Source organism: Esox lucius, chromosome 1 (genome assembly GCF_011004845.1).
Source record: "Esox lucius isolate fEsoLuc1 chromosome 1, fEsoLuc1.pri, whole genome shotgun sequence".
Taxonomy (NCBI): domain Eukaryota; kingdom Metazoa; phylum Chordata; class Actinopteri; order Esociformes; family Esocidae; genus Esox; species Esox lucius.
The window spans coordinates 41,548,646-41,574,530 of NC_047569.1; the positions used below are offsets into that span (position 1 = coordinate 41,548,646).

Genomic DNA, 25,885 nt, shown 5'->3' on the forward strand with positions numbered 1-25,885 from the left:
TTGGCTCCATGTCGGCTCCATGTTGGATAGTGTTTTAATAAATAATGTATATTTGTAAGTGATATTTTAGTAAATGCCTTTGTACATTATGTTGTTGAAGGTTGCACAGATGCGACCAATTAAAGATGTAACTCTGAAAACCACCACAAAAGGTTGCAAAATGTGACAGTGTTCTTTGCATCCTGGAGCCTAAAGGGCATAACACGCCCAAAGCGGCAACTGCTGACCTAAACACCTTTTTATTCATCATTAGGATGGCGGGTTTCAAGTCATTGTGAAGCCGTAACTTGGCAACGGAAGTAGCCTAGAACACGTGATGCAGCCCCGTAAATAAATATGACAAATGCAAACAACAAGCCAAACCTTTATATGCCTTCCTTCGTTTAGGGAATACTGGTCAATTCTGTTTGTTACAGTCTTTATAATTCTTGGACGTTGTGTAATTTAACTCCAGGTACTCTGGCACCAGCGTTATTAAATCCTCCAGTGTTGCTATAGTGACAAAAGCACCATCTCTGATTGGCTACCATCCAGAGGCTAGAGGCAAAAGTTGAACATTGAGCTTCAGTAGCAGGACCAAATACTGCCCGCGATCTCATGGGCGGTGGCCACCTAGCGTCAGTATTGGAGGAGGCAGCAATTGCTGCTTTTAGTGTTTAAGCATCTTATGTGTGACACCAGGATGCAGAGGAAAGCAGGACAGCAGATATGTCAGGAAGAGGCAGGTCTAGTGTCCCCAATGGTAGATCATTTCCTTTATAAGATACTACAGAATATGGTGCCATAACAGGGTCAGGCCAAGTCTCCTATACTACAGGGATCCTGTCAGGAACTAGGTTTGCGCCTTCTGAAATGCTAAATAATTAGGCAATATCATCTCATCTCTGTAACATTACCCCAGCAATTACCCCAGCCATTACCCCAGCGACTGCCCCAGCCTTAACTCCAGGCATTACCCCAGGCATTACCCCAGCCATTACCCCAGCCACTGCCCCAGCCTTAACTCCAGGCATTACCCCAGGCATTATCCCAGCCTCTGCTCCAGCCTTAACTCCAGACATTACCCCAGGCATTATCCCAGCCTCTGCTCCAGCCTTAACTCCAGACATTACCCCAGGCATAACCCAAGCCTCTGCTCCAGCCTTAACTCCAGACATTACCCCAGGCATTACCCCAGCCTTTGCTCCAGGCTTTAATGATATTGGACTGAGTGAATTATTTCCACCACAAGATCAGAGCTTCTTTGTCCATTGTTGTGAGTCTCTGCTCTGTGCTACTGTGGCTATCTAAATCACATCTAATTAGTGTTGTGGCTGTTTTGGCCGGGGGTTACTTCAAACTTCAGTGAATGCGGCACCCAAGTGCTTTCCTCAAAGAACGTTGTGTGCTTGTGTGTTCAGTCCCGAAAACCGCTGTGGTAGCGGGTGGTGCAGTGGGGGGAATTGAACCCCCACAGGGAGAGGTTAGACCAATTAGATTATCTTGATGCGAGAAATCCATTACTTATCAGTTAAAAAGAAAAATGGACTAACATGTCGTGTCAACCATGTTTTAGAATTAAACAGGCTATTATTCTAGTCCAGAGCTCCTCTCCCTGGGCAAGAAGATGGAAATGAACTGATATGGTTACAGTCCCATACAGCCTGTGGAGTCATGGGGTGGTGCGGTCTTACATGGGAATAGAAATTAAACCCATGAATACCAAAATACATTTGACAATAGAAACATTCCTGTTTCATTGAACTAGAAGTATGGAGGCCATTGATGCAACAATAGTAATATGAAGAGATACAGTCAGCATGAGATCTCAAGCTTAGTGCTTCCACTCCCCTTAAGAAAATACATAAATTGAACAGTCTTCCTGTTTCTTTGAGCAATGCTTTTGAGTCATCACATAACACCCTGACATACTACATGGTCATCACATAACACCCTGACATAATACATGGCCATCACATAACACCCTGACATATTACACAGCCCTCACATAACACCCTGACATACTACATGGTCATCACATAACACCCCTGACATACTACATGGCCATCACATAACACCCTGACATATTACACAGCCCTCACATAACACCCTGACATTCTACATGGTCATCACATAACACCCTGATATACTACATGGCCATCACATAACACCCTGATATACTACATGGCCATCACATAACACCCTGACATGTTACACAGCCCTCACATAACACCCTGACATACTACATGGCCATCACATAACACCCTGACATATTACACAGCCCTCACATAACACCCTGACATTCTAAATGGTCATCACATAACACCCCTGACATACTACATGGTCATCACATAACACCCCTGACATACTACATGGTCATCACATAACACCCTGACATACTACATGGCCATCACATAACACCCTGACATACTACATGGCCATCACATAACACCCTGACATGTTACACAGCCCTCACATAACACCCTGACATACTACATGGTCATCACATAACACCCTGAAATACTACATGGCCATCACATAACACCCTGACATATTACACAGCCCTCACATAACACCCAGACATACTACATGGTCATCACATATTACATTTCTGCTGTAACCACTGGAGGGTCAACTTGGCCTTGTGCTTAGGGTCATTGTCATGCTGGAAAGACCAAGAGTGTTCCATGCGCAGCTTTCATGCAGAAGAATGCAAATAGTCTGCCAGTATTTTCTGATAAAATGCTGCATTCATCTTGCCATAAATTTTCACAAGATTCCTCATGCCTTTAGAGCTCACACACCCCCAATACATCAGTGAGCCACCACCATGCTTCACAGTGGGGATGGTATTCTGTTCACTATAAGCCTTGTTGACCCCTCTCCAAACATAGCGCTTATGGTTTTGAGCATAAAGTTCTATTTGGGTCTCGTAACTCCAAATTCCAGGAGCTGTAACCAGGCTTTTTTGTGGCATTGGCACAGTAAAGGCTGCTTTCTGACAACTCGATCATGCGGCTAAAACTTTATTCAAGTATATTCATATTGTGCTCCTTGAAACAACCACACTCTCTTTTTCCAGAGCAGCCTGTATTTCTCCTGAGGTTACCTGTGGGTTTTTCTTTGTATCCCAAAAAAAATGTCTAGCAGTTTTGGCTGAAATATTTCTATGTCTACCTGACCTTGACTTGGTATCAAGAGATCCCCGAATTTTCCAGTTCTTAATAAGTGATTGAACCGTACTGACTAGCATTTGCAAGGCTTTGGATATCTTTTTTAATTAATTTTCATCTTTATAAAGTTCCATTACCTTGTTACGCAGGTCTTTCGACAGTTCTTTTCAGCTCCCAATGGCCCAGTATCTAGCCTGCTCAGTGCATCCACGTGAGAGATAACAAACTCATTGAATATTTATGCAAAGACACTAATAGCAATTTAAAAAGCCCCAGGTGTGGGAAATTCACCTTTAATTGCCATTTTGACCTGTGTGTGTCACCATGTGTCTGTAACAAGGCCAATCATTCAAGGGTGTGTAAACTTTTGATCAGGGCCATTTAGGTTATTTTTGTTATCATTACGATTTAAAAAGGACCAAACAACTATGTGATAATAAATGGCTTCATATGATCACTATCCTTAAATAAAAGACAGTTTTTTTTGCATGATCAGTCATATTTTCAAAATCAATGCCAACATTTCCCAATTTCTGCCAGGGTATTCAAACATATGATCACACCTGGGACACCCTGAGATACTACTATTATCTAGGGGACAAAAGGCCGTTAAAGAGCGGCAGACTTCTCAGAAGGGTAGTGATGGTCACCATGGCGTCAGAAGGATTACAGCCTTATGAATGACCAACGCTCTGTCCACTATATGAGGATGTACGACAGCAAATCTTACCAAGCGTCTTCTCTCCTCTTCCACGGTGTTCAGGAGCTGAGAGAACTCTTTGAACGACTGAGCTGAAAAACAGAGAACACAGAATCTCTTTAGTATTCAGTTAGACATCTCTCCCAGGTTAAAGTGCATAAGGTGACTTTTGAATATGTTCAAACCACTTCATCTTAAAATCCATCTTTAAAATGTTTTGCGTTAAATATATATTTATTCATTCAGCGCTGTATACAGTGCTGCTTGAAAGTATGTGAACCCCTTGTGCAATTAGAGTTTTTCTTCTTCGGTTCATCATTAAATCTTTAATCAGAACGAGTGTTTTTAATTTGACAAAACAGGTTTATAGTCACCAATTCCATATGTTTATTTAGAGGATATCATGTAGAAAAACTAAATTAAAAAAGAGTTTGGTGCAAAAATAAGTAAACCCCATGTTGAAAAACCAGGTCATGAACCTTACTGAACATCTGTGGGGAGACATGAAGATCACAATTCACAGACAAACCATCCAATCTGACTGAGCTTGAGAAGATCTACAAGGAAGAATGGTAGAAACTGCCCACATCCAGGTGTGCAAAGCTAATGGATGCATAACCAAGAAGAAATGAAACTGCCAAAGGCGCCTCTACAAAGTACTCAATAAATTGTTATGCATGAGATATTTCCGTTTTAATTTTTTTATTAATTAGCCCACTTCTAAAATGTGTTTGAAGTGTCATAATGGAATAGATTGATGGCAAACAATAAATAAATCCAATGAGTTAAAAATTCTTTACCACAACAAACATCAAGTAAAGGGATCTGCCAGAGGCACTGTATGTACAATATGAACATGTGAGTTAACAATATGACCATGTGAGTTAACAATATGAACATGTGAGTTAACAATATGAACATGTTAGTTAAATATGAACATGTGAGTTAACAATATAAACATGGCATGAACCCATTTGAACTAAATCAGTGTGGCTTCCATGAAGTCAAAGCATTGGTCTGTTGTGTGACATACACTCACATAACTGTATGTACTGATCACAAATGGAACATCAGGTGAATGAGAAAAACGGACTGGATCAATAAGAAAAAGGCTGTTCTTCAGAGGGGTCCTAGCCTGTCTCAGCCACATACATCCTTGGATTTTAAATGTATGAATTCTGTTTCCGCTTGCTTAGGTATGTTTGTATTTAGTTAGTTATATAACTCACAAAAATATTTATAATAATATTTCTATTCATTTCCCAAAGCTTCTTTTGGCCCTTTGAATTCTCAATCTGATTTTGTTGGCACTTGGTGATAAATGTTAAGATAATTATGTGCCTAGACTTGATTGGTGGATAGGATGGTCTAAAGCCCACCCCCTTAACCCAGCTAAAAACATTGGTTTAATCAAATACTCATCTTGTACAATCTCACTCAGGCAGGCTGACATCCTCACTGTTACACAAAAAGAGCATTATCACTATTTTAACCATTATTAATTGTTAAAACTATTAAACTTGCTTTCATTGTGCAAATATAATAGCTGTAATAATAAAACTGAAAGAAAATGATGTATTTGATGAACTGGGCTTTAATAAATATACAAAACTCCAAACCCCACCCATGCTGCAACGGTCAATGAATGTCAGTCTTCCTCACAGGTCTGCACCTCTGACCCAGTGACCCGACCCGACCCGTCGTGAACCCCCTCAGAACACAGTCACCTCTGAAACATTCAGGCTGTCTAAACATTGTGAGGGAGACTCATGATGAAGGAAGCAGCCTATAGTGACATTATTAAACTGCTGTATGTCAGTGACTGTTTATTTAATATAATCTAAAAATGTACCAAACAAAGCTTTTTCCAGGGCTGAAACCTGAGTTGGCAGCAGAAGAGGTAGATACACCCTTTCTCTTTCTGATGTACTAGTTCTCACCAGGACCCTGGTCAGTACAAATAAAACAGGGAGACACATTTGGAAGCAGTGCTGTTCTGGTCAGCCCCTGGGTCCCAGCCCACACACCCAGCATGGGCCCAGCCCATTTAGATACAATGTAAGAGAAAAGGAGAAAGTAAGAAATGGGAGAGAAACAGAGAGAGAGACAGTGAGCAAGAGAGACAGCGAGAGGTTCCCTGCTGTATCATTACAAACAGTAGCCTTGCATGGGAACTAGACATCACCCAGACACCAAGCTTCTGTTCCTCTCAATTCAATACAATGGCTTCATTGGCATGAGACACATTTGCCAAAGCTAGTGTAAAATAATAAAAAGATAATGTAAAATCACTAAAACAAAAATAATATTACACGCACAAATATTTAAAAGGGATATGTTTAGCTACTGAGAGAAAGAGAAAAAAAGAACATGAGGACTATATACAACTAATTATCAAAATCTTTATAAGGGCTGTTAAATTTTATGGAATGATACTCAAACCTTCCATAACTGGCAAACACAGACACTACCAAACCACAGACACTACCAAACCACAGACACTACCAAAACACAGACACTACCAAACCAATTCTGCCTAACAAATATGGGGGTTTATCACAGTTTGGTCTGTATTATCTGAGGGTAATATTTGTCTGTAATGATGTCATAAATTTGGCAAAAAGTTAGAAAGTGCAGCACAGTTTCCATTTCATTTTGTGGAAGACTGTGGCCTTTTAATTCTGTGGCCAATCTCCACAGCAAACCATGCTCACACCGAAGACAGTACATCGTTTTGATACATTTTAAGATATCCACAATGCTATTTTGCATCTGTGTACTCTCTGTTTAGGGTAAGGTAGCATTCCAATTTGGTATTTTTCTCGTATGTCAAATTATGATTTGTTTGGGTCTAAATGTGTTGCTTTCCCTGGGCTCTGTGCGGTCTGTTTGATTGTGTACAAAAAAGTTGAAAAAAAGTAGAAAATACGAAAAATAAAATGTTAATAATGCACAAAAGTGGAATAAATAGCAACACCCTCAATCAGTTTTCTCTCACTCTCACTTTGCCTTCTTTTTCCAGTATTTCTCTGCTCTCCCTTTCTATCTTTGAGGGATGCAAGAGTACCGTGGGCTCACGGTTCTGTACGTACTGCGGTTTGTGGGTCACAGTAAACCGTACGGTTTCGGTATGAATTACGTCATCGTGTTAGAAGTGTTTCCACTCCAGTAGCCGATAGTGGTAATGCAATGCTTGCAGACTGCTCTTTGTTCACGGTCTTCTTGCCCTCGTCAAATGTGTTAAACACCTATTTTTCAGTGACTAAATAGATCCAGAAAAAACAATAACTAAAGGAATTTTGCAACGCTATTATTGGTGGAAAATAAATGTCAATCAGGTCATTCCAGAATCACCTCAGATTGTTCTGTAATCTGGTGGCAACGGGTTGACTAAGACTATTTACAAATGTTCATTAAGACTATTTACAAATTACTGGTAGAAAAAAGGGCAGACATTTCGAGGCACTTTAAATATCACGTACTGTAAACTCAGACGGAATGCAACGTTTCCACTGGCGAGCAAAGTTTGCAACCACAAGTTGACTGAAAAATACTACAAACATCAAAACACGACTAAAAGCGCATCATCCCAAATTCCCAATATAACAGCTCCGGAAATATATAAGAGACCACTGCACCTTCTTTCCTTTTCAAAAAATTCGAAAAGGTAGGTTTTGAGTGAGGAAAAGAAGTTTCCAGTTTGCAGTGGTCTCTTAATTTTAACCCTTCTGTTCCTCGCTCAAAACCTACCCTTTTCTGGAAAGAAAAGACGGTGCAGTGGTCTCTTAATTTGTTCCGGAGATGTACAGTATATGCCCAGGTAAAACCAGTGGTGTGTAAACTACGGTATGTAAACGTTCTTCTGTTCCCCTCGTTCTTACATCTCCAACTGATATATATTTCCATCCATGTCATTTAATTACTCGAACGATAACACGTGGGCGCTAAATGCTATTCGTACTGGCTATTTACGTTTAGGAAATTCCACAGGTATCCATATTACGCACAGCGCTGAGCTTAAAATGTTAATGAGAAAAAGAAGACTATATCGACGTAAACTAAACATTCTGATATGTTCCATCAGTATTATTTGATATTGTGTATAGCTCCCATAAACTATTTTGACACATATCAGTATGGAATTAAGGAGTATATATGCAGTAATTAAGTGCATAATGTACAGCCCCACTAAAACATTAATAATGATTCTAGCTTGCTGCAATATGTTGTTAGAATTGTTATATTAGAAGTCAGATGAGAGAATATTTGTTTTTAGTTTCTGCTCTCTTAATGGGGCGCCTTTAGGGAGGTTTCCTAGTGAGATGTCATTACAAATCGTCCATTGGTTGTTTAAGAGGGAGGGGGATGTGGTCACTGTGACTGCCACATTTGGAGACATTGCTGTGGAGTAACATTTGTCAGCCCTCAGGAGCCCCCTAACGGCCTGGGGCCCCAAGCAGTTGCCTGCCTTACCTGTTCACAAGCTACACTTCTGGTTCTGTGGATCTGAATCTACAACGTGTGTGTAGTCTGCAGCACAATAAGCATGTTTTGAAAATTATAGGAAAATTACCGACATACCGTAACTCAGCGTATTGGACCGTAGGGGACGTACCGAACAGTTCCATAACATACTGTGTACCGTTACATCCCTAGTATGTCTATTTATCTATCTATCTACCTACCTACCTACCTACCTACCTAATTATCTATCTATCTATACACCAAAGCCTTGAGAAGCTAGCCAGGGATGGAGGCTGCAATTATAATAAGTCAGATAGAAAGCCATAAGACAGACAGACCTTCTGTTAATGCCAAGACCATCCTTATCACTTCATCCACCCTCTCAGGGGGTTAAAGGCCAGCAGCTGGAGATGAAATGGCCCTCCTATACCTACTTAAGTGCCCTAGTTTTCCATTGAGCCCAGAAGACTCTGGTGAAAAGGAGTGTGCACTTTATTACCAATAGGTTTCAGTTTAGGATGCAGACAGTGATGGGACCAGATTAAACGCTGAAGAGAGGAAATGGAAGTCAGAGAGAGGTAACCAAGGTTACAGTTTGCATCTCATTCACCAGTTAATGGAGTAGAAAAAAACAATAGGTCTGATGACTCATGGAGAAAGAGAAAGAGGGGAGAGGGAAAGAGGAAGAGAGAAAGATAAAGAGAAATGAAGAGTAGAGAATCTGTGACAGAGAGAGAAAGAGAAGGAGAGAAATAGAGAGGTTGTGATTTAGAGTGAGAGAAAGAGTGAGGGAGAGAGGAATGACGGCGCAATAACTCACTGATTATTATTAATAACGGAAAATAAAATTGTAGGCCTGTGGCGCAAGCTGCTCGGATTCTGAATTAATTTAATTTAGAAAAAGTCTAATTCATTTGAAAATCCGATAACTCAAATTCAATTTGAATAAATCCGCTCTCACCCTAAAATCAACATTAAGTATTTCTAATGATACAGCTGTTCCGGTAGGAAGTCCTGTGAACCGAATATCTATCATACAAAGTTAGTTATATAACACAAAGTTAACTCCAGGCCAGAACACTTCGGACGTCAGAGAACAGAGGTCACGACTTCAGAAGAAAACAGACATGTAACTTTGAGAACAATTCATATTTATATCCCCAGCACAGCAATCTGGAATGTCCCATTGATTCTGCGGTAACCGTTAACATGCCATAGGGTTCTGAATGTCACCACAGGAAGCCACAGAAGAGAATCAATACAAGGTCAGCCGACCCCGTCTGTTCCACAGGTCGTGCCGCAAACAACACCCTCGTTCATCATTTAGTGCACTTCTTATTACCGGCGCACATGAGGACCCTCACCGCGCTCTGGTCCCGAGCATGAAATAGGGTGCCATTTGGGATGCAGGCGCAGACAGACTGTGAGGTTGGAGGAGCATCAAAGTAGATTGTTCCAATGCTGCATCAAGCAGGCGAACTAGGGTTCGCTGTCAGGGGCCACATAAGTCAGTCAGAAAGAAGAACGGCTTTCATCGATGACCAGATTGATTTCAGAGGAACAGCACTTTTTTCTACTTATTTTTCTGATAGCAATTCGTGGCCTTTCACTGTTTGGAAAGGATGGCAAGGGATCACAGACTCAATATTGTTGCACTTTTAAAAAGTTTTCACTTTTCTAAATAAGTCTTGAACCACCTAATTCTGTCTTTACTCCTAATAAAATGTGTAGGACCTGAACGTTGTGAGCTTTATGAAACCATTGTTGTTTACTAATCTGAAAGAGTCCACTGAGACACTGTCTCTTATTCAAGGGAGGCCCACAAAGAAGACAGCAGCCATCAGTGCAACAATACACAGTATGGCCCCCACTACGGGCCCTCAGAATGGGCCCCCACTAAGGGCCCTCAGAATGGGCCCCCACTAAGGGCCCTCAGAATGGGCCCTCACTATGTTCACTATGAGTCTTTAAGAGTGAACCACTTAGTGGACCGGGTCTGGTAACCGCTAGTGGACCAGGTCTGGTAACAGCTAGTGGACCGGGTCTGGTAACAGCTAGTGGACAGGGTCTGGTAACAGCTAGTGGACAGGGTCTGGTAACAGATAGAGGACTGGGTCTGGTAACAGATAGAGGACTGGGTCTGGTAACAGATAGTGGACCGCGTCTGGTAACCCCTAGTGGACCGGGTCTAGTAACTGCTAGTGGACCGGGTCTGGTAACAGATAGTGGACCGCGTCTGGTAACAGATAGTGGACCGCGTCTGGTAACAGATAGTGGACCGGGTCTGGTAACCGCTAGTGGACCTGATCTGGAAACTGCTAGTGGACCGGGTCTGGTAACAGTTAATGGACCGGGTCTGGTAACCCCTAGTGGACCGGGTCTGGTAACAGCTAGTGGACCGGGTCTGCTAACTGCTAGTAGACCGGGTCTGGTAACAGCTAATGGACCGGGTCTGGTAACCGCTAGTGGACCGGTTCTGGTAGCAGCTAGTGGACCGGGTCTGGTAACAGCTAATGGACCGGGTCTGGTAACAGCTAATGGACCGGGTCTGGTAACCCCTAGTGGACCGGGTCTGCTAACTGCTAGTGGACCGGGTCTGCTAACTGCTAGTGGACCGGATCTGGTAACCGCTAGTGGACCGGATCTGGTAACCGCTAGTGGACCGGTCCTGGTAACAGCTAGTGGACCGGGTCTGATAATATCTTTAAAACACAAATATGTAATTCATTGAAAACGCCCCGCTGTGTGTTCAATAATTAGATTGTGTGTTATTCCGTAAACGTACCCGGTTATGTATCCCCAACTGGTTCCCTCAGTCATTAAATATAAGGCCTTCCCAGCCCGAGGCGACGTTGCCCCGCTTCCCCAGTCACTGTCTGTCATCGCAGGCTGAACCATGGAATTAAGCACGTTCCAAATGACTACCCAATGCCCTTCAAAGTGCTCTCAGCCCTGGGCCCCAGGGGCCCTACATAAGGAGAAGGTTGTGGCTGAGGACGTATCGTTGGTTCTCTCGAGTGGATGCTGATGTGCTGGTTCTAACGTGGCAGGGAGAGATGGTATCAGCTCAGTCTGTCACTCTGAGCAGACAGAACAACGCAGTAACAGGTGGTCCCATCCTCAACTGATCAAAATGAGATCACCAGCACTCTTGATCAGAAGCCAGACAGGGACAGATCGGCTCTGATTTGCCACCTGTTTACCCGCTAACCAAAAAAAAGGCTGCGTTCAGAGAGTTTGGGGTGTTTTCCACCAGCGTTGTTACGAGCCATCCTGAACCTTCCCTGTCCATCAGCTCTAACTGCTGAGTTAGTAGTTCAAGGCTAATTACATGTTCATATCTATGTTAGGTTACGATTCCACAGCACCTTTTGATGATGCAGTAGCTCCATACCTTCATACTACGATGTCGCTCGTCTTTCAGGTAAAGAACTAGTGCAACAGCATAGAAGAGACCAGGTGGAACAGAGACAGATATCTGGGTGAGGGAGCTGTAGGTAGTCTTGGTGGGGAGAGACCAGGTGGATGACAGAGGGTAACAGAGACAGATATCTGGGTGAGGGAGCTGTAGGTAGTCTTGGTGGGGAGAGACCAGGTGGATGACAGAGGGTAACAGAGACAGATATCTGGGTGAGGGAGCTGTAGGTAGTCTTGGTGGGGAGAGACCAGGTGGATGACAGAGGGTAACAGAGACAGATATCTGGGTGAGGGAGCTGTAGGTAGTCTTGGTGGGGAGAGACCAGGTGGATGACAGAGGGTAACAGAGACAGATATCTGGGTGAGGGAGCTGTAGGTAGTCTTGGTGGGGAGAAACCAGGTGGATGACAGAGGGTAACAGAGACAGATATCTGGGTGAGGGAGCTGTAGGTAGTCTTGGTGGGGAGAGACCAGGTGGATGACAGAGGGTAACAGAGACAGATATCTGGGTGAGGGAGCTGTAGGTAGTCTTGGTGGGGAGAAACCAGGTGGATGACAGAGGGTAACAGAGACAGATATCTGGGTGAGGGAGCTGTAGGTAGTCTTGGTGGGGAGAGACCAGGTGGATGACAGAGGGTAACAGAGACAGATATCTGGGTGAGGGAGCTGTAGGTAGTCTTGGTGGGGAGAGACCAGGTGGATGACAGAGGGTAACAGAGACAGATATCTGGGTGAGGGAGCTGTAGGTAGTCTTGGTGGGGAGAGAATTGGAACACTAACTGAAAGGTCACTGGTTCAAATTCCTTTGAGTCACCCGCTTAACCCTAACAGCTTCTGTAAGTTACTCTGGATAAGAGCATCTGCTCAACTGCTTTCTATGCAACAGGGAGGTGAGTGGAGAGAAGATGACAGGAAAGAGACAGAACGACAGAGATGATAGGAACATTGTCCACTGTCAATAATGAGACTGTTCTGTTGTTAATCTGCAGTGCTTTTGCTGATAATAATGATTGAAATGTATGCTTTTGTTTGTAAAACCCATTGTATTAATTTTGTCTGGAATTAAATAACAAATTAAACAGATGAAATTAAAGCTTATAAATTGCTTTCAACATCCCAAGCACATGTGCACTGAACAGTCAGTTTAGCAGTGGCAGCCTGTCAGATACAGTATCTCACAGAAGTGAGTACACCCTTAACATTTGTGCGAATATTTGATTATATCTTTTCATGTGACAACACTGAGGAAATGAAACTTTAGCCTCTTGTCTCTATCCTGAACAAATCCTCTTTTGCCACTGGCCGTTTTAATAGTTAATTGGCCATTCGTGAATAACATTGATACAGTTAAACTGACTAACGTTTCTTACTAAGTTAACCTCCAACACAAATTGCGTCTATATATTGTGTTGGCCATTGGCCGTTTTAACAGCGTATTAGACAGTAATAAGCTTTACCGGTATCTACTAACGCACTAGATTAGTCATAAGACTTGAGCAATAGCTAGCGAGTCTGACAAAGCTATTTCATTTCATGACAAAACAACATACTTTTTTCTTTTATTTGTGAAAAACATTTATGCAATAACTATCAAAAAAGGCGACAATAACAAACTTCTTCGTCAAGTGAAAAGACGAGAAAATCGTGGAATATACCAGAAATAATTAATAAATGTCTTTAGATTTGAACGTAGGTCTTCCACATGGGAGGCACTGTCTTTAACCACTACGCCACAGCATCACACCTTTCAGCAGGTGGTAGACTCCACTGAGGTTTGTGTTAAACTGACTAACGTTTCTTATTAAGTTTATCTCCACCATAGTGTCTATGAACTGTATTGCTTTTGCCACTGGCCGTTTTAGCAGCTTATTAGCCAGTAATGTGCTTACTAGTATCTACTAACTTCCTAGGAATAATCATAAGAATTGAGCAATTGCTAGTGAGACTGAAGATGAACTTTTCAATCCCAGAAACAGTCACAATATAACCGTATACAGTTTCAGTTAAGGCTTACTATAACATAAATACTGTATGTTGTAGCCAGCAAATGTGTTTGTCTATCCTGACCCAAAACGCATGTACGGATGTGTACTTCGAAAATCCACCAGAAACAGTTGCAATATAACTGTAAAGTGTTTTATTTCAGGCTTACGATAATGTGGTTACTGGAGGTTTTAGCCAGCAAAGATTTTGTCTATACAGAATAATTCATAATGCATACTACGCTTCGCCTGCGAGGAGTTACGAACTCAGGACCTATAGTTCACAAGTCCACTTCTCTAACCACTACGCTATTTAACAAGCTGGCTCTAGCTCTGCAAAAAAATTACATAAATGGTACCTACCACTGTGACAGTCTCGGTATTTCTAGAAAACTACACTTTTTAACAGCAGTATGCACAGTGCTTTATAATCCTCTGAACTGGAATAAACTGAGCCTCTGATCCAAATTGCAACAGTTTGCCCCATACCTTTACAGGGGCGTGAAATGACATTGATTTGGATGTATTTTATAAACAATTTACACGAGCAATGACATGAGAATTATTTTGCAGTAATAAATATTTTGACTGACTCAAGTCAGTTGGAGCAAATTATGTTTAAGGCGTTAAATAAATACCTGGGCGGGACGACAGCCCTGTTTTCCCACAGAACGTTTTCTACGTAGAATATGACTATGGATGATAACCGGATGCTCTTATTTTTGAGGTCTCTGCACAGACTGTGTTTCGTTGGCCAATCAAATTCATGGAACTAGGATGGTGTAGTGATGGAAAACAAAATAACCCAATCTGGTGAAAAAGTGAGGGTGTGACAATTTTCAATGACCAATGAAATGAAGATGATTGGAAATCAATATCATCCCGCTTCTTTTATAAACTATAAGTGTTGTGAAATAGAACATTTATTATGCAAATGTATTAAACATGATTAGTCTTAGGATGTCGGAATTGTGGGCATTGGGGGAGGAATAACTTGGCGGGAATTACTCTGTACAATAAACACTGTGCCTAAAATTGTACATAAATTGGTTAACACCTTGTTATTGAGTTTAACTTGGTTAATAACTTGGTAATTAGCATTTATCTACAGACACATTTATTTGTTAAGGGCAGAAAGGATATGGCAAATAAAAATCACTGCATTGGTTGAAAATGTGCATCATCTGAGACAGATGGCTCCAATACTGTACTGAAATAGGAACGTTTTGTCTTTCATATCTCAGAAATAACAGTCCACACAACACTGGTGTTTAGTGGTGAATCAGATTAGTCTAAAATGTATTGATGAAGAATGGAGCAGGACTGACTTTGAAGGTAAAAAACAGTCTGACAGTAAACTCTAACATTGAATTAAGGATTATAAAGAATATTATAATAATTGCTAAAACAGCACACTTGACCTCTCAGATGTAGCTGCTCGATACTGGACACAAAGGGAGAAACATCGTTCGTTGGACAACCTGGACAGAGCAGCAAAGAGGGACATCAAAAAGTGGAGACGGCGCCACCAGAGACAGGTTTGTTTATAAATGTGTAGAAAGAAAACTGAGGACATGATGTCTGATGTGTAGACTGGATTTTTGGTTTCCTGATGAAATTAGCTGACCAGCAAAGGACACTTGAACTGGACTGACATTGTGCACACATACACACACAAACTAATGTCTCAATTGCTGCTACAAGATTCTCCACTTAACTTTATATAGTTGTTAATATCTTTATTAAGGTGTAGTTATTTTGTTGTCCAATACTTAAAATATGTTAGTTATATTTGTATTTGGCCTTTGTATTGGTGCATTTCTGTTAGGTTATTATTGCGTAAAGTTACTTTGCCGTGTGGGAATTTTCACGTAGAACACTGTTATATTTAGTCTCAATACTCTTTTTAGTAATGTGTCCTAACTACGGCTGTCACGATTTCAGGTTTTTACTAAACAATTATCGTGGCCAAAAGAATTCACGGTAACAACTTTATCTTTGAATCTATAGAACATTTGAAGCAAAAATAATTATAACAGTCAAATTCATCTTTAACATTTTAACTTTCACTTTTTTCTCTTTTTAGGCAAATTAATTACACTCAAAATACGAGTGTCCAGAGGTGAAAAGAGTCTGTAACCATAACTCTACAAATAAAAGAAATAATACAAATAATAATAAAAAGCGTACAAGGAGAACAATTACACTCAATGGATAGTGAAATTACACTTAATTACATTTAATGGATACAAAAAATGTCACCTAGAGAATAGGCTACGAAAAGGTTTTAATTCAAACTCTAGTGTGTAGGTCCAGACTGGTAGTTTAAACACATGCATCGTTTGTCCATGAATAAGCTATGGAAAAACCAAGAGGAGTTTTGGGAAAAATACAACGAGTGGATTTCAATGCCAGTGCAAAGGTCCAGTCTCCTTGTTTAAGCACAAGTGACATGAATAAGGAAACGAAAAACCTTCAGTTTTGCTTAGTGAATACGGTATTATCATGTGTGTATTATTAACATGATATCAATATTTCCGTTTTTCTTTTATCACGGTTATCATCAATACCGGCATAGCGCGACAACCCTACTCCTAACATTCATTTTGATTTGTATTAATATAGGTAACATATTTTCTTGCTACCCTGTTAAATGTTTTTTTATACATTGGAATGTAATTTGCTTCTTTTATCCACCAAAGTGGCATTCAACTGATCACAAAGGATAGTCAGGACATTACTGATGTAAAAAATAGCACCATCACTAACACCTTACTCTAGGTAATTATGCCTAATTTTTTATTTAGTACAAGAAAGTCCCTTCCCATTTTATCAAACACAGCTGAAAGCTATTTGGTTTGTTAAATTAAACTTAACATTGTCTTTGTGTTTGTTTTTGAGTTGCCATAACATACAATAGCCTGGCATGTCTTAAGGTCGATATTAGGTCAAAAATGGCAAAAGATTTAAATAAACTTGTCAGTCAATCATTGTTTTGAGGAATGAAGGCTATACAATGTTTGTAATTGACCCAAAACATTTAGATTTAATGCAAATGTGTAGACTACTGGCATAGTTGAGGGAAAGGACGTGAGGAGCAGAGCAGGTGAAGGTAGTCATTACTTTAATCATCTGTCAGTCTTGAACAAAAACAACAAAAGGAGAGCAAAACAACAAACTGAAGCATACAACGCAAACAATGACCCACAACGACAGGGAAAAACAAGCGTAACTTAAATAGGATCCCCAATCAGAGGCAAGAGGGAGCAGCTGCCTCTGATTGGGGATGATTAAACAGAAGCGCACATAAAGATGCCAAGAGGCACCCCAGCCAGGACCTGACAACTACAGTCTTCAAAAAGGACAACCAGTGTTGAGCAGGTAGAATTCAATGAAGCTGCCAGCTGAGGATGTGTGAAGAGTTTATTTCTCCAACTAGAGAGTCTGATGTACTTTTTCTGTTTTCCGTTTAGTCGGTTATCGCCTCATCAAACAAAACCTTCGCCTATAGTTGCATGGTTACTGTTTTCTTTGTTTGGCAAATGCCAGGTTCAACAGAAGATATTTGGTCACAGTTCTTATTCCTTTACGTGCCATTATCCATATTACCACCATGTTTCCCACTAGCAACAGTAACCAAGCAACTATTAGGGGAAGCAAGGGTTAGCGGTGCCTGGAAAGGTGGGTACACAGCGTGTACCAGTATATACCCTGCACGACATCACTGACACCTTCCAATGAAATCTGCAGTTTGTGGCCAATTTCAAGCATTATATATATATAAAAACCTAAAAACATTGATTGACTGATAAATGTCTAGAGAAAGCTGTTTCTTTTTCTTTTTTGTTTCTTTTTTTGCCATTTTTGACCTTGTATCGACCTTAAAACATGCCACTCCCTTGCACGCTTTGGCAAGTCAAAGACAAACACAAAGACAATGCTGGGCTTAATTTAACAAAACCAAATAGCTTTCAGCTGTGTTTGATATAATGGGAAGTGATTTTCTAGTACCAAATTAGCAATTTAGCATGATTACTCAAGGACAAGGTATTGGAGTGATGGCTGCTGAAAAAGGGGCCTGTCTAGATTTGATCAGAAATGGTGGTTGAAATAGTGATGGTGTTGTTTTTTACATCAAGAATGTCAACTATACTTTGTTCAGTTGAATGCCACTTTGGTGAATAAAAGTACAGATTTCTTTCCGAGCAGGGTAGGTCGAACTCACCTACCCCGTGTGTTCGACCAACATATGAAAAGCCTATTCTTATACCGTAGCAGTAGCCTACATTTACATTCTGAGATGTGAATTATTAGGCAAACTGTGATGTTCCAAACGATGAGCTATCGTGGTGAAATACAGCGATGCATAATGTCTGCTGAAGTCTGCCTCTCCATCCAGCTAACTGCTGCTGTATGTATACTGGGTTTATGCTTGCCGTGATAAAATATTAGACACTCTTTCTGATGGTAAAATGTGTGTAAATCGTAAAACACAGATTTCAGAAAACTTTAAACAGAAAAATCTGAATAATTTCTTTTAGGACCTTCATATGACCCTATATAGGGACTAGGAACAAGAAAAGTGTATTACACAATTTGGTTTCATACTTATTTGTCACTTATATAAGTGACTTGACTGAATTTCTTGTATTTCAATTAATGGAATTTGCATAAGTTATAACAAATACAAAAAATCTTCACTAGCTGAATGCTTCCACAGACACACCCAAATTGCACATTAGCTATACATTATGTATGGTAACTGATGGGGAACCTCATAAAGTAAACCTAACTTAATTATTAATATATTAATCAGCTCATTATCATAATAAACAATATACAGTTCATGTGATTGATTGACTGACCTTCATTAATGTCTGACACAGACTACAATTAGTCCCCTTCATCTCTTAACTGGTAGGAAGATATTTATCATAAGCAGATCAATGTCCTTAATTATTCATGCAGTTCAGAGAATTATTATCACAGAATCCATATTCCCAAAGAAGCCGCCATACCCTTCATTCCAGGAATCTGTCTTGAGACTTCCTGATTTGCCCTGAATTGTAAATCCCAGCTAGGTCCTCAAGATCAGATGTGGGGGATTTCCCCTAACCTGGCGTGGTGTCTGAATGCAATGCAGCTTCTGCTTATCGGGTATGAAGATTTCAATTCATGAATTTGGACGAAGATAATGACACAAAGACCCGGCTGGAGGAAAATGTAAGAATAGCTTATCGTGACGTATCACCAAAGGCCTTCACACAACACCAAGTAAGGGTGATTTAAGGTCAAAATGTATGGTTTATTATCGCTGATGAGGCGAAAGAGGACATAGAGGAGCATGGGAACCCAGTAAGGAATGCCATGAGGACAGTTAAGAATATACGTGGAAGGCTTCAGATCAAGGACACAACATTATGCAACACCATGGCCCTGTCTTTCTGCCTGATGGCTACAGCTAGCATTCTGCTACAGGAGACTTGTAGCGGAAATGCCAGTAAAAGGTCATAATTAAGATGCCAATCCAACTCATCTGGGAGGGAGGAGAAACCGATGGAGAGAGAGAGAGAGATAGATGACGAGAACTTGAGGAGGGGCCGAGAGAGAGAGAGAGAGAGAGAGAGAGAGAGAGAGAGAGATGGAGAGATACAGACCGGGAATGACTGTGTTTGCTTTGGCAACTCATTAAACTCTCCATGCCAATAAAGCTTCACAAACAGAATTGGCTAAAGAGAGAGAGAGAAAGTCAGGAGAAAGACAGAAACAATGATAATGGTTAGAGGACCAAACTGGAAAGAGAGTAGATGAGATGAGAGAGTGCCTGGTCTTATGTCGGACTTACCAATGTTGACCTCATCATCTGTCTCTGCATCTCCTATACACTCAAACTGAAAGTCCTGCAGAGACTGGGAGAACTTCTGGACAGCAGCTGAAAGATCTGGATGAAGACAAGGAAGAGGTGCAGGAAATGGAGGGAGGTAGAGAAGAAGGAAGGAGAACAGGATTAGATACTTTTTAGATAATGTTTCTCACAGATAAATTGATTAATTGATACATTAAAGATGGCCTAAACAGAGACATATCATAGACATCACATTAAAGATGGACTAAACAGAGACATATCATAGACATCACATTAAAGATGGACTAAACAGAGATATATCATAGACATCACATTAAAGATGGACTAAACAGAGACATATCATAGACATCACATTAAAGATGGACTAAACAGAGACATATCATAGACATCACATTAAAGATGGACTAAACAGAGATATATCATAGACATCACATTAAAGATGGACTAAACAGAGACATATCATAGACATCACATTAAAATTGGACTAAACAGAGACATCACGTTAAACAACGATGGATAACAAAATACATCAGTTTAAGGACTGTAAACCATCCCGTCACCTGGTTGTATATTTAGTACACTGTGTAAAATATGCTAGAACACTTCTGTCCCCTGAAGGACTAAAACAGAATGCCGGTCAGAAACTGTGTCAGAAGAAGATGACTAAATGGGAACAACCAAGCTAATTTTAGATAGGATCTTTGTCGTTATTACATATGGTAAGTATAATTGGACAGCACACAATGAAATGAACAATATTAAAATAATTCAACGTAGAATCGTGTTTCCGCGCTGAGGCCATGGATAATTATCGGAATTTATCTATTGCCTAACCTCTCCCAATTAACTTCCTGCTAATTAGGCGGAGATGATCGTGGCTCTCGGATATTAAAGAGAATGCATATTTAACCTTCGACCTTTAATCTACAATCAGAGGCGCTTTTGTATGCGCAAGACAATTCCTGACATTTAGACTGTCTGAGAGCGTGGATGCTATGAGTAGTGTCTGTTGTTGCCATGGAAAAATGTACTTAGTAAACATTTGTATTTTATTAGAATGAACCAATTAAATTATTTAAGGAGACTGTTTTCTGTATAAGAATGGCAACATCCCACCATCTATTAAAGTGTAGATCCGTCATCACAGTCCAGAATTTAAAGGTGTTTTGCTCAAATATTTCAGGAAAATATTGTGTGAGGTATCTACGGTTTTGTTGTTTCCTTCTCTCTCTTTCGCTCTGACTGCATCTCCCTTTATGTTTTTTTTCCACGCTGTTTCTCTGGCTCTTTCCATGCTGCTATCCCCTCCTCTATTCCTCTCGTCTCTCACTCTCTTTTCCATCCCCCTCTCTCCCCTTCTCTCACAGTCACGTCTTCAGTTCAAAGTATTTCTGCACTTGAAACGACTTGTACGGGAAGTGGGTGACAATTGCACACATTACAGAGAACACGTCGACACAGAAATTGCTAAACTTCTGATTTCCCCAGAACAACACCGGGAACTATTATGAGAAAGTTTGGTTTTGTAGTACAAATTGCATTTGTATAATATGTTTCTGAGCTCAATGGCAATAATGTTTTAGGAAGGCTATACAAGATAATATTACAGGATGCAGCCCTTTTCCCATATTAAGTCAGTGAGAGGTCTGTGTTGTTATTTAATTTCACATGACCGGAGATCCACGTTATGACTACAAATGTGGCCCAATAACTTAATTAAAGAAAATAAAAGAGGCTGCCTGTGACTTCCATTATTTAATTAAAAAAATCGTTAACGGGTATTTATCATATGCAGTGTTTTTGCAGTTGTATCACGGAACCATTGATGTTGAGGCTGTGTCTGAGCAGATCACTGAACCATTGATGTTGAGGCTGTGTCTGAGCAGATCACTGAACCATTGATGTTGAGGCTGTGTCTGAGCAGATCACGGAACCATTGATGTTGAGGCTGTGTCTGAGCAGATCACGGAATCCAATGATGTTGAGGCTGTGTCTGAGCAGATCACGGAACCATTGATGTTGAGGCTGTGTCTGAGCAGATCACGGAATCCATTGATGTTGAGGCTGTGTCTGAGCAGATCACGGAATCCATTGATGTTGAGGCTGTGTCTGAGCAGATCACGGAACCATTGATGTTGAGGCTGTGTCTGAGCAGATCACGGAACCATTGATGTTGAGGCTGTGTCTGAGCAGATCACGGAATCCAATGATGTTGAGGCTGTGTCTGAGCAGATCACTGAACCATTGATGTTGAGGCTGTGTCTGAGCAGATCACGGAACCATTGATGTTGAGGCTGTGTCTGAGCAGATCACGGAATCCAATGATGTTGAGGCTGTGTCTGAGCAGATCACGGAACCATTGATGTTGAGGCTGTGTCTGAGCAGATCACGGAACCATTGATGTTGAGGCTGTGTCTGAGCAGATCACGGAATCCATTGATGTTGAGGCTGTGTCTGAGCAGATCACGGAATCCATTGATGTTGAGGCTGTGTCTGAGCAGATCACGGAATCCATTGATGTTGAGGCTGTGTCTGAGCAGATCACTGAATCCATTGATGTTGAGGCTGTGTCTGAGCAGATCACGGAATCCTTTGATGTTGAGGCTGTGTCTGAGCAGATCACGGAATCCATTGTTGTTGAGGCTGTGTCTGAGCAGATCACGGAATCCATTGATGTTGAGGCTGTGTCTGAGCAGATCACGGAATCCATTGATGTTGAGGCTGTGTCTGAGCAGATCACGGAATCCATTGATGTTGAGGCTGTGTCTGAGCAGATCAGGGAATCCATTGATGTTGAGGCTGTGTCTGAGCAGATCACTGAATCCATTGGATTAATATGTGATTCAAGGTTTTACAATAATAAAGGCACTGTAACATGACACTGTTCCTCTTCAAGCTATGTCAGTCATTCACTGTGCACTGGGCTGTCATGTGTTTATTCAATAAATAACTCCTGGACATGAATGACAATGAAAAATAAAACCACAACGTTTGAGGAACATATTTACCTAGAGGATCAATACATAATGTTTAACAAACATACTGTGTCTACCTATAGCATCAATACATACTGAATCTACCTATAGCATCAATACACACTGTGTCTACCTATAGCACAGGTGTCAAACCGGTTCCACGGAGGGCCGAGTGTCTGCAGGTTTTCGCTCTCACCTTGTACCTGATTGATTAATGAGTTCACTAATTGGTTAGTTTCTACCCCCACCTGGTTGTTCAGGTCTGACCTGGGAACCAATTTAAAGGAAAACCCAAAGACCTGCAGACACTCGGCCCTCCGTGGAACCGGTTTGACACCCCTGACCTATAGCATCAATACACACTGTATCTACCTATAGCATCAATACACACTGTATCTACCTATAGCATCAATACATACTGAATCTACCTATAGCATCAATACACACTGTATCTACCTATAGCATCAATACACACTGTATCTACCTATAGCATCAATACACACTGTATCTACCTATAGCATCAATACACACTGTATCTACCTATAGCATCAATACACACTGTATCTACCCATAGCATCAATACACACTGTATCTACCTATAGCATCAATACACACTGTGTCTACCTATAGCATCAATACACACTGTGTCTACCTATAGCATCAATACATACTGAATCTACCTATAGCATCAATACACACTGTATCTACCTTTAGCATCAATACACACTGAATCTACCTATAGCATCAATACACACTGAATCTACCTATAGCATCAATACATACTGAATCTACCTATAGCATCAATACACACTGTATCTACCTATAGCATCAATACACACTGAATCTACCTATAGCATCAATACACACTGTGTCTACCTATAGCATCAATACACACTGTGTCTACCTATAGCATCAATACACACTGTATCTACCTATAGCATCAATACATACTGAATCTACCTATAGCATCAATACACACTGTATCTACCTATAGCATCAATACACACTGAATCTACCTATAGCATCAATACACACTGTGTCTACCTATAGCATCAATACACACTGTGTCTACCTATAGCATCAATACACACTGTGTCTACCTATAGCATCAATACACACTGTCTAACTATAGCATCAATACACACTGTGTCTACCTATAGCATCAATACACACTGTGTCTACCTATAGCATCAATACACACTGTGTCTACCTATAGCATCAATACACACTGTGTCTACCTATAGCATCAATACACACTGTCTACCTATAGCATCAATACACACTGTATCTACCTATAGCATCAATACACACTGTGTCTACCTATAGCATCAATACACACTGTGTCTACCTATAGCATCAATACACACTGTCTAACTATAGCAACAATACACACTGTGTCTACCTATAGCATCAATACACACTGTATCTACCTATAGCATCAATACACACTGTCTAACTATAGCATCAATACACACTGTATCTACCTATAGCATCAATACACACTGTCTAACTATAGCATCAATACACACTGTGTCTACCTATAGCATCAATACATACTGAATCTACCTATAGCATCAATACACACTGTCTAACTATAGCATCAATACACACTGTATATACCTATAGCATCAATACACACTGTATATACCTATAGCATCAATACATAATGTTTAACAAAAATATTGTATCTACATACATCATCAATACATAATGTTTAACAAACATACTGTATCTACGTATAGAATAAATCAATGTGCTCTCAAATCACTGAGATTAAGAATATAGTTAATAAATTTAACATTTTGGATCAGACATAATGCATTTTACAGCAATATATAATAATGTGTTTTTATTATTCCTACATAATACAAAAGCCAGAGTCAAAAATGATATTATATTTATATAATGACATATGAACAAACAACAGAAACATTTCCTGATCCATTTCGGTTATGAGAACTTCGGGTGAAAATGTATGACTGTCATATGAACATATTCTATTTAATACAAAGAGTGCACCGATAGAAACTAGACATTTTAGTCATTAGAATAATTTTAGCTTTGTTCCGAAACATCATAGCTTTTTAACTCAATTTGCAAAATGTTTAAAACCCATTTCATGAGGATCACTCATGATCACAAAACAACAACAACATTAACAAGCAAATAAACAATATCTGAGGCCTCTTTTAGGGGCGACCAGCTTGTCAGCAGAAGTCTATAGTTGATGTATTAGTCTCATTTTGTCTGATTGATGACTTGCCCTCCTGGGACAGGATAATAAAAAATAAAAAATAAAAAGGTTTAACAGCGAGCAGCCTCACCTTACGGGCCGCTCCAAAGCGAATGTTCTTTTTTCTCTGAAACATTCACATGAATATTTTATGAATAAAAAATAAAAAATATATCCTACACTTCCATAGATGCCACCCAAATAACACCCTATCCCCGCATTCCTAGTGTGCACTAGTATTGCCCAGCACCCACAGGGCTATAGTCAAAAGCAGTGTTCACTCCAAGGGACAGGGTTTCATTTGATACCGGCCCTATTTTATATTTGAGAGAAGCGCGTTCTCCGTGTTCTTTCATTAGAAGGGAGCTGCGTGTTTATTTGACAACATGGTACCTCTGTAAACACAGAGGAACACTGCAGCACAGCAGGGTGTAGCTCAACACATCACACAGAGCCTCTTATACACTTTCTTATACAGCAGACATCTCTTGTAACCCAGCAGGGAGTTTGGTCAACAGCAGACATCTACAGATTTAATAAAGACCAAGTTAAAGATGCACTCCAAGATCTTAAGAACTACAAATTGCTAACATATTGTAGGAATTGGATTCATAACAAATGAATAGGACGAGGTAGCCAGGGGTGACAATGGGTTGGGACAGTTCAGTACAATGTGAGTCTATCCCAGTAATTAAAACACAACGCCAGGAAAACCACAAGTAATTAAAGCTGCATTTAACATTACTACACAGCAGCTGCATGAAAATGAGCGAACGCCCACAAAACCTGGCAGTATGTCCCCTCCAAATTGAGTTGTGGTTAGAACGGAACCCAAACATGTTGCCAAGGTGGGAGATAAACGGATGAAACAGACTCGCCCTGAGATAATCCTAAAATGGTGATACTGACATTGTGATTTAGCCTGAACCCTATTATAGAAGCTGAGCACTGTGATATAGCCTGAACACTGTGCTATTATTAGCCTACAGTGTTTGGACATACGCAATGAAACAGTAGGGCTGCAGGCTGCTGATATAGAATAAAAATTGTTTTGCAACAGTAATTCTCAATAATAAAACCCCCATATAACTCTGCA

General features: G+C 40.5%; 1 protein-coding gene across 6 annotated transcripts in view; it reads right to left on the reverse strand.

Moving 5' to 3' along the window:
• LOC105029560 (rho GTPase-activating protein 42) overlaps positions 1-25,885 on the reverse strand; it is a 131,275-nt gene that overhangs the window by 74,540 nt on the left and 30,850 nt on the right. For all 6 annotated transcript variants that reach the window (XM_029119016.2, XM_029119021.2, XM_029119019.2 and 3 more), the window contains exons 2-3: positions 19,561-19,656; positions 3,883-3,944 (exon numbers count right to left, since the gene is read on the reverse strand). In XM_029119016.2, the coding sequence (XP_028974849.1) occupies positions 3,883-3,944; positions 19,561-19,656 (158 nt within the window). The remainder of the gene's footprint in view (positions 1-3,882; positions 3,945-19,560; positions 19,657-25,885) is intronic.